The sequence below is a fragment of the Epinephelus moara genome, chromosome 21 (genome assembly GCF_006386435.1).
Source record: "Epinephelus moara isolate mb chromosome 21, YSFRI_EMoa_1.0, whole genome shotgun sequence".
Lineage (NCBI taxonomy): Eukaryota > Metazoa > Chordata > Actinopteri > Perciformes > Serranidae > Epinephelus > Epinephelus moara.
Genome location: NC_065526.1, coordinates 36,590,597 through 36,600,696, shown reverse-complemented (window position 1 = coordinate 36,600,696; position 10,100 = coordinate 36,590,597). Strand labels below are relative to the sequence as shown.

Sequence of the window (10,100 nt, the reverse complement as noted above, 5' to 3'; positions counted from 1 at the left end):
CAGAAGAAAATGTTGGCATTGTACGTTACTGCAAACCATGAATACGTTACATTTGCTTGTTTTATACATATTGTATCAACATTTCTAAAGTGTAGTATATGAGCTAATTTCACCATCAGGAGGTGGAGAGGATGGTGGACGGCACCAGGGAGGGATGCCTGCCAAGCTGCTGACCACTGTTGAAGTCCAAAAAACAAAAAAGCAAGTCATTGCTGCATTTCCAGCAGGATTGTGCCACCGAAAGTGAGTATTAATGATGGACAAATGTATCTGTGGATTGCAAATAAAAAAATCTATCCAGCCAAATAAACAAACCAAAAGTCAAATTCCAATAAAATTAATGACAAATTGTATGAAAACTAATTATCAATTAATTCTAAAGGTTAACTTTAGTGTCTGAAATGCTTCATGTTTCAAAATCAATAGATCCAAATCCCCAGCTGGCTTATTGCAATGCACTCTCCCAGTGCCCTGGAAGCAAAACTATAAATTGTGTAGCTGTGATCTAGATTTTCTTCTTTTTTTCCCCAGAAGTTAAACCTGTCTCCTAATAGTGCTTTATGCTTGTTCTGAAATCCAAAATGTGCTATTGACGTTTTGTCTTTTCCTTCTCACTTTGTGCCAGTCACAAACATACTGTATGTTGAAATGTGAACATGAAACCTGTAGTGTAAAAAATGTAATGTAAATGTAATGAGTGTCTGCTATCATTTGACATTGTATGATTAAGTATTCTATAACGCTGTTCAGACATCATGGTAGTTTTTCTCATTCCCTACACTCCCTAACATCATTACATTGTGACCAAGGAGGGATTTATCATATTCTCATGTGCATTTTCTTTTTTCTCTTGTCTTATGTGCTTATTAAACTAATCACCGAGAACACCTCTTATTTTCCATGTACATTCACAGGCTGTGTTACTGGCAGCAAAGTCTTGGCTCTGGTTCAATAGCTCTAAGGGAGTGTTTGTTACTTATGAGAGGGGAGGGGATGGTGCAAAATAAGGGAGGCACTTCAAATATTTTTAAGCACTGGGGAGAGAGGGGGGGGGGCATTCAACTCTAAATGGTCATGTTTTGCATTCATTTTAAATACCCTTGCTCATAAATATATGAGCAAGAGGGTCAAAGTTCAGGGTGTAATGTTATGAGACAGTAGTAGGCTATGTCCTGGTTGTGCATACTGCATGCAACAGTATGTATTTTTTAAAGGGCAGCTGCAGTACCTACTAAAAGTAAAACAAAATAGTATGCAATTCTGAACACACTTTCATTTGACTGGATGTCTATAAACTAATCACAGTGTTCCACATCTAAAGTGGACTGCAATAGAGCCACGCCCCCTTTTTTAACAAGCGTGGCTGACCATGAGGCAAGCAGGAAGCGCAAGGCATGTTTCAGTCCATAAATAATATCACTGAAGCACATAATTTGTGTTTAAACTGTGTAAACACGAGATGTTATATGAATTATACATGTCAATAAATCATATGAAAGATTTATAGCTTACACTCACTTTGTCAAAAATATTCATCAACTGGAAAATGAAATACTGACTAAAAAGGGAAATACTGTTCTGATTTGATTTTCTAATGATTCAATTATGTTTTAATGCATCATATTGATGATGTTTACAGAATGCTCATCTCTGGAGGATTTCAACATACTGTTTTCTGGAGACATTCCAGAAGTTAAGGGTATTTTGAGCCGTGATAACAAATACAATGCAAAATCACTTTATTCATTACTCATTGAAAGGAAATAATCTCATAATCTCTCTAAAAAAAAAAGAAGACTTTTAAGACTATATATTTTTTATTTATTGTTTTGTTTATTTATTATTTACGTGTGCATTTAGAGTAGAAATCCACCATTACGATTTTTTTTTTTTTTTTGTATGTTTGAAACATAATTGTGTTCTGAACGGGTTTTTAAAAAACTAAGTCACACCCCAGCCACCCCATACTCTGATATGTAGAGTACAGTCCCTAATCGGGCTCATCAACTGTTCAGACAAATGTTGTGGAGTAAAAGGAACAATATTTGTAAAGATCATGTATTTCCTGCAGCCTTTAGGTTTTCTTGTGTCTTTAAAGTATGCGCACTCCAGTTTGAGTCCCACCGCGAACTGCCAGTCAGCTCCACTGGTGTTTACAGGTAGTTCTCTCTCTTTGTTTTTAACCCGTAACAAACAGAAGCTGGTATCCGTAATTGCTTCCATTTATTTATTGATTGTTCATTTCTATGTGGTGTCCATAAACACACAGGCGAGACGGTAGCCTATACTATTGTGGACGTCACGTTGCTATGGCAACGTAGTAAGGAAGCATACAACAACGCTGCAATATGTCCACCTCTCTGGCCAAAGAAGAAAGGCAGAAGAGACGCACTCTGGTGCTGAGGCCGTAAGTTTCACTCATTTTTGTCACCATGGTTATCGCAAGCCTACATGCTAACTGTTGTGCTAATGTGTTATTTTGCTGTCTCCTAGCTCCTCCCGACAAATTTCAGTATCAGGTTTACTACATGGAGTCAACCACAGCACAAGAGACACAAACAGTGTCCTCGGTTCCTCGAGCAGGAAAAGTTTCAGCCTGGGCGGTGGAAGCAAAGTCCTGGACAAGAGCAACATTCAGACTCCGAGACAAGTTGTTCGGGTATAGTATAGCCTACCGACAGGCTACAAGGATTTAGCTCAGTGCCCCGTCCTGTTTTTCAGTAGTAGCAGCAGTAGGTTGACATAGGGTGACGGTGTGGGACTTCAGGTAAAATGGGACAAATAAGGTTTAACATTATCAGACATGTTATTGCATTGTTACCACGCATGTGCTTTAGATGTAACAGTCATTTCGATAGGTCTGAAATAGCGAGGATAGGCCCAGCAAAGAGTCAAAAATCCACTGTTACCACAGGTTGACAGAAAAGCCATGTGGCATGTTGATTATCTCTTTTTGGGAATGAGAGTAAAACAATAAGGTTATAACAACAACGATAGTGGTAGGATGCTGCATTTTCTTCTGTTAGATTTACAATCTAAGCATTTTGGGTTTTAAGTGAGTACTTGGTGCATTCAGGTAAATTAGGGCAAAAAATTAAGCTAAAACTGGACATTTTTCTGCAGCGATACCAGCATGATTTTAGGCTACCATCTGCCATTTGGTAGCCATATTACAGACATTTTCAGTATTTTTGTCACTTCTAAAAATATTAATCATTCAGTACGTTTACATGACATTAGAGAAAATGGATTTATTGTGTCAGTCCAACTAAAACTGGACTTTTAAAATACATGCAGACATATTAGTGCAATTGAAATCATACTAATGGAATTTCTCAAAGTCAGACTAACCCAGATAATGACTTAAAGTTGAATTACTCCTGCATGTACACAGTCAATTGGACCCAAATTGGCCCAGGCACTCTGCACATGCTCCACAGTTTACGCTCCAGGCTTTGACCCAGAAGTCAAATAGCATTAGATGCGTAACAGAAGAAGAAGCCGATAACAACATGGTGAAATCCACATCCAGAGCCATGCATTTTTGGATGGACGAAATGTACAAAGCTGTAAAGTTAGAGAGCGTTATAGAGCTATATAGCTCCACTTAACTGTGCATGTCAATGTACTTAGTGTTACACTCACGCATGTTCATTGTAGACAATATGGCATCAAGGACACAGGCATCAAAAGAACAGAGAAAGCATGGCAGAAAAGTTGGAGGATCTTTTTTGATGAGTAGTTAGGTTACATTATGGACTGAACTGATAAATAGACTTAACCAGTTAAAAAACAAACAAACATGACTGTCCCATTTTACCTCACCAGCTGTCCCATTTTGCCTGAACATGTCATCAGAGGTCGGGGGCCTTGATGTTTCTTAATTACTTTACTTGGCAACATATTTTCTTTCTAGAAATATAGCAGAAATACATAACAAGTTCTACAACTAACACTAAGTTTTCAGTTGGGTCTTTTGGTAACCTACCAAAAAATGGCTCAAATTACCCGACTTCACAGTAGTAGCAAATACGTGGCTAATTGTTGTGCTGTTTGCAGGTGTTTGATGAAGACGAAAATGATGTCACTCCTCAGCCACTGTGCCAGGCAGATCCCACAGCTGCACAGGTCAAAGCCAGCCGGTTGTTTCTGGATGAAATATCTGCCGGATCAGTATCAGATCAGACAACAGCCAGCGGGAGCTTCAGTCTGCCTTTCTCCAGGTAGGCTACCTTCTGAGCTGATGATCTGAGGTGGTATGAGGGTGTGAATCCCTTATGTTCAAACACTGGGTGAATTCAGAAAAACTGAAGAAAAACACCATCAATTTTGTTTCATATATGACTCGTAATTGTTTACCACAGGTGGCTTTATTAAGAATAAACCAACAATGAATCAATCAAATCACCTATACGTAGTCCAATGTGTGATTCATTGACCGTAGAGATGTTGTTGGGCAGGAAAATAATCATTTTATCTTTATATACAAAAAATATGACTTGTGTGTTTTGGAAGGTAATGTATCATATCTGTTTACAGTGTTTATCATCCCTTTTTGTGTAGTTCATCAGTGCATGTGTTGTTGCATACGTTCACCAGGGCCCTATTTCAGAAAGCAGGCTCAAAAAACTCTGAGCCTAATCCAGATCTCTGAGTTGACTGAGCCTGAGCTGGGAAACTCCAAATTTTCGGTTCCAGAACAGCTGATCAGAATTAACTCAATCAACTTTGAGTATGTTCAGCCTGAGGGAAACGTGTGCAAGGTAAGCACCAAAAGCCATCAGGAGGGGTGGTCAGCCTCAGGCTTACATGAAGCTTCACAGAGTATGTTGCCATTGTAACTGACTCAGGGTTTTGCTGAACTAGCTTTGTGAAACGAAAACTCAGTTTCCCTCACTTCAGGCTTAACATACTCAGAGTTTTCACGAATCCTGCTTTCTGAAATAGGGCCCTGATCTAATCTGACATTGTTTACCAGGTCAATATTAGGAAGCAGCAGAATATCCAGCCAGTCTACCGTAGAGTCCATGAATGAGGAGATTGAGGATACATTTTCCAAACGGGACATGCCCTTCATCTTCCCAGGTTCGTCACAATATTATTAATTTTTAATATCTATATAGCTATATCTTTATTGTTGGTAAATGCCAATAAGTTGATTAAAATTAAATGCAGTAAAACACAGTTACATCTGCAATATCTGACCATGATCTAATGCCACAGTTGTCCGCTACAGACAGTTGTGACATGTCTGTGGTATTTGGTGAAAGTTTTCATGTCTTTTGTTCCGTGCCAGATGTGCAGGAGAAAAGAAACACCGTGAAAGAACATGTAACAGAGGACATGTTGAAAGAGGTCACTGATGTCTACATCTCTGAGACAGACAGCATTTCACTACTGGACATATCCAGCACCTTTGTGTCAGTGGATGGTGATGACGCAGAAGCTGTGATGTGAGTGAAGTCCTCTACCTCCTGATTTTTTTTTCAAGTGTTTGACAAGATTAGAAATGGCAAATACACATGGGAAAGACACACCACTCTTTATCTTTTCAATGTGCACAAAAGTTCACAGGTGAGGTGTCTTTTTCCATGATACTGTCCTTGGACACACATACTAATGCAGTGACGTGAATTCTGTCTTCTGGTCAGTAATTAAAAAATGTATATTCTGGTGGTTTTAATAGGCTGTTGTCATCTTCACTTTATTTTACAGAGAGAGAAACAATCAGTATGCTGAGGTCTGCAGAAACAGAATGGGCAATGATAAGTATGTGGATCGATCAATGCAGACATTGAATGGAGCAGCTAAAAACAAACTGGTTCAGAGTGACAGTACGGTGATGGTGGATGCAGGTAAGGCTCAGTATTTTACCTTACAGCCTGCAAAGTTAAAGCTGCATTCGTTGATTTGTTCTTTAGCCACTTGGGGGCAGTGGAACAATCTGAAAACAGCACTAGTTACTATGGTTCTTTATGCTTGGCACACAGGAGAAGTTTCACTTTGCTGCAACCTGCAACCTCACCACTAGGTGCCACTGAATCCTACAGACCAAACCTTTAAAATTACTATCATAGAAAGTACCAACGAGCTGAAAATTAAAATTAAATTAAATTAATTGATTTACAAAACTAGAGGATAAGCAGTTAGAAAATAGATGGATGGATTTACAAAAGTCTTGCTAATGAATTTTTTCTCAATTGATTAATCAAGTAATCATTGCAGCTGTAATTTGTACCCACAAATTTACCTACAGATAGTGAAAGGTTTTTTTAATCTAGATGGAAGCAATCCTTCAGTGCACAGTTAATAGTGTTCTGCTTTTCAAAATGGTCATTCTTTTTAAATGTTTTCCTGCTCACAGCCACAATTGTTACCACCTGGGATATGTATGACACTTTGATCAGCCCTGAGCAGGACCGAACACTGTGTAGCACTGACCGAGGGACTGCTGACTATCCAGAGGCTGTGTTGGACACCAGCAGAGGTGCAGAGAGGAGCGTGTCAGTGGGCAGTACAGTCAGCACAGGTAACAGTACAGGACACTAGAGAGGAATCATGCTGCTTCACTCTGGGTGTACTGGGTGTAATTTCACTACAGATCGCCAAGAATTTGTTTGTGGTGGATGATTCAGCAGTGTATAAATTAATGAAGATGACCGTTCAGACCCTACATCACAACTGAATCATTATGAATTCTTACAGTTTTTGAATGTTTACTGATAATTTAGGATAGCTCTGCAATACATTTCATGTGTAATTTTCTTGTATTTCTCTTCAGCCAGTGCTGCTAGCTCACTGAAAGAAGTGGAAGCATTTGGGAACACTTTAAATGCTGAGTCAGACCTGCAGCTGATCATGCTGTCTGAGAAATTCCAACACTGCTTACTGGTAATGGAGAGGACCGTAGTGGGAAACACTTTCCAACCCAAGCTGGCTGCTTACAGACAGCTGCCAGTAATAGAAGGTAAACTTAGCTCATTATCACATAGGCTGTAATTATCTTTCACTTTAGAATCACTGATACACCAGTGATAATACAGATGGATAAGGATGCTGTCTGGACTGGTGTCATTTACACCTCAGAACTGATAATACACACGTATTGCCTCCCAACCATGGGTGAAGGCTGATAGAGTGTTAATGGATACCATTAGTGAAAAGTGTGAAATGTGAAAAGTGTGTATAAAGATAATGATTATGTTAGACCCAGACAGTCTGCTGCAGTCTGTGACAGTGGAGCAGGGGGAGGAGGACACAGATAGCTCTCGATCTCCAGCCATGGAGCGTCTCTTGGCTTTCAGCTGTGAGCTCACCAGAGGACGCAGCGTCAGCAGCATGGCCTGGAACAAGAAGAACCTGGTAACACACACACACACACACACACACACACACACACACACACACCTGCTGTTGTCTGCAAAAAAAGAAGGATAATAATTTCATTTTCTTTGATGGTGTTCTGAAATGCCTCTGTCACATGTGCCAGTATTGTACGATAATGTTTTTTTAACTACTGATTAGCAACATGGGAAAATAAAATACAAGTGTTAATAATGTCTTCAGTATTGCACATTGTAGATGACAACATTTTTTATTTTTTTTTAAGATATTTTTTTGGGCATTTTTTGCCTTTAATGGACAGGACAGTTAAGTGTGAAAGGGGGAGAGAGAGAGGGAGTGACATGCAGCAAAGGGCCACAGGCTGGACTTGAACCCGGGCCGCTGCGGCAACAGCCTTGTACATGGGGCGCCTGCTCTGCCACTAAGCCACCGATGCCCCTAGATGACAACATTTTGTCACTCTGTATTATTCTTTAAAGGGGCAGTTCACCCAAATCAGCGTTGTTTCTGTACGTCATCTTACCTGAACATCCATTCATTTTCCTTAGCCGCTTATCCCATTAAGGATCATGGGGGGGCTGGAGCCTATCGAAGCTGACATTGGGCAAGAGGCGGGGTACACCCTGGACAGGTCGCCAGAATGACATAGAAACAGACATTCACACCTACGGCCAATTTAGAGTCACCAATTAACCAGCATGTCCTTGGACTGTGGGATACTCATAGAAAAACCCACCCTGACCCAGGGAAAACATGCAAGCTCCTCACAGAAGGTTTCTCCCAATGCTAACCACTGCACGTGAACAGCTGCATCAGTGTTTTCCACGCCTGTTGCCATTTTTCTGATGTCTTTATCCACTAATGTTGAAAGAGAGCTTGCGCAATATACAGGAAGATGAAACACCATACACTGTATAAAGTAATAGATATAGTTACCATGATGTCACCCATTGGTTTGTGGACTCCCTTTCTGAAGCCTTGAGTTCCGTCGCCGTTGCAATTTTTTTTTTTTTTGGAGGGGCCAAAAAAAACTATATTCGGGCGAGAGGTTGGAGCTGTGGAGGAGCGAGGGGTGGATCTGACTGAGAGGCAGAGGACACTATCAGCAGACAACCTGTCACTCAAAGCAGCCAGCCCTTATATATGCATATATATACTTTAAGCCTTAATACAATTTAAACAGATGAGTTATATACATGGATTTTGAAATTAGCTTTAGAGACCAAAACTTTTTTTTGTACCAGGCTGTAAACATGTTTATTTCTGCTGTAAAGTTGGGCATTGAAAAGGCTGAAATGAAAAGTTTGGTTTTGTTTGCAGTTTTTTATTTCTAAGTAACTAAAGCACCGTCTAAATTAAAATAGGCTTAATACTCAATTTGAAAGAATAAACTTTGTATAAACAAAAAGTGGAAGCTCTCTGAGGTTCTTCTCACCCATAAAAGGTGCAAAATGGTTTAGTCTGCCTCGCTCTAGGATTCATCTCTAAACGCAGCTAGAGACGAGTGAGTGACTGCTTATGCTGCTAGAGCACCATTGTACACTGTCATGTCTTTCCCCAAAAAAAGGAAATCGAGGTTTGAAAAGAAAGAAAGAGAGGAAACTGACCTTGAAAAAAATAAATAAATAAAAGGTGCTTGAGAGAGACCTGGACCAAGAGAGGAAGGGTGGGTTATCTGTATCCTGCAGTCTGGGACGCACACTGGTCTGGCCTTGGTCTTGACCCAATCTCAACCCTCAGAGTCTTGGTCTTGTCTCAGTCTTGTTACATTCTGATCTTGGTCATGACTTGGTTTCGGTTTAGGTGGTCTTGACTACAACACTGATCTGTGAGCTTAATCTGCCATATCCATAATTTGTTGAGTATAAAGCCACCAAAAATTGCTCACCTTTTTTCACCAAAAACAGAGGACATGATGATATCAGTCCGGTGCAAATCAGCATCTCTGTGATTTAGGGTCACATTAAGGTTTTTTCTGAGCCTCCTTTCTGCCTGTTTCCTTGTCGACAATTATATAGGCTGCATTGACAATTACAAATGAAAGTTTTGACAGCATTTAGAGTGCAGGAGGAAGCATCAGATGAGCGAAATCACCAGCGTTGATGAGACAGATGACGTGACAATGTGTGGCCAAATCGGTTCTGTTTGTCTAACCCACATCTTAAGAAAAAGGTTAACACTGTACACCACTGCTAATATGGAGTATTATACTACATATGTATGTAGTATTTCTGTGCTGTGTCGCGCATATCATATCCAGGAGATAATGTCAATAAATTTGAGGAAAATACAGACATAACTTATCCTGTGCATGTGCACCACATAAAACACAGACATGAGGGGCATAATTTCTAAATCACATGAGCTCCCCTGGTAACTCTAGTCCTGTGCGAATAGGGCCTTAGGCAGATGTGCTGATGCTCTGCTTTCTCCACCAGGACCTTCTGGCTGTGGGCTACGGTGAGTTTGACTCCAGTAACCAGAAACAAGGCCTGGTGTGCTGCTGGTCTCTCAAAAATTCCACGGTATGACTTTATTTTAACCTTTGTTTACCTCCAGTGCTCCATGTCTACTCCGAAGCATGCAGAATTTTGCTTAAAGGGAAATTTCGGTTTATTTCAACCTGTCTCCTATCGTCCTAAATTTGTTTCAAGTGACTAGTGACATAAAAATAATAGTTAGCATGTTAGCCGTTAGCCTAGATACAGCCGGGGCGCATAGTAGTGTCAGACCTGTTAAAACGTAAGTGAACAGGC

The 10,100-nt window shown here is 40.1% G+C and overlaps 1 protein-coding gene across 2 annotated transcripts in view; it reads left to right on the top strand.

The window, feature by feature from the left end:
* Positions 1–2,089: 2,089 nt before the first annotated feature.
* Positions 2,090–10,100, top strand: part of dnai4 (dynein axonemal intermediate chain 4) — an 18,623-nt gene continuing 10,612 nt past the window's right edge. Inside the window, exons 1-11 of one of the 2 annotated variants that reach the window (XM_050074791.1) lie at positions 2,090–2,159; positions 2,270–2,407; positions 2,494–2,659; positions 4,060–4,223; positions 4,979–5,085; positions 5,297–5,453; positions 5,716–5,855; positions 6,365–6,529; positions 6,782–6,967; positions 7,208–7,362; positions 9,783–9,869. In XM_050074791.1, the coding sequence (XP_049930748.1) occupies positions 2,349–2,407; positions 2,494–2,659; positions 4,060–4,223; positions 4,979–5,085; positions 5,297–5,453; positions 5,716–5,855; positions 6,365–6,529; positions 6,782–6,967; positions 7,208–7,362; positions 9,783–9,869 (1,386 nt within the window). In that variant the 5' untranslated portion in view covers positions 2,090–2,159; positions 2,270–2,348. Of the gene's footprint in view, positions 2,160–2,269; positions 2,408–2,493; positions 2,660–4,059; positions 4,224–4,563; positions 4,764–4,978; positions 5,086–5,296; positions 5,454–5,715; positions 5,856–6,364; positions 6,530–6,781; positions 6,968–7,207; positions 7,363–9,782; positions 9,870–10,100 lie in introns of those variants that run through there. The other variant, XM_050074792.1, reaches the window with a different exon arrangement.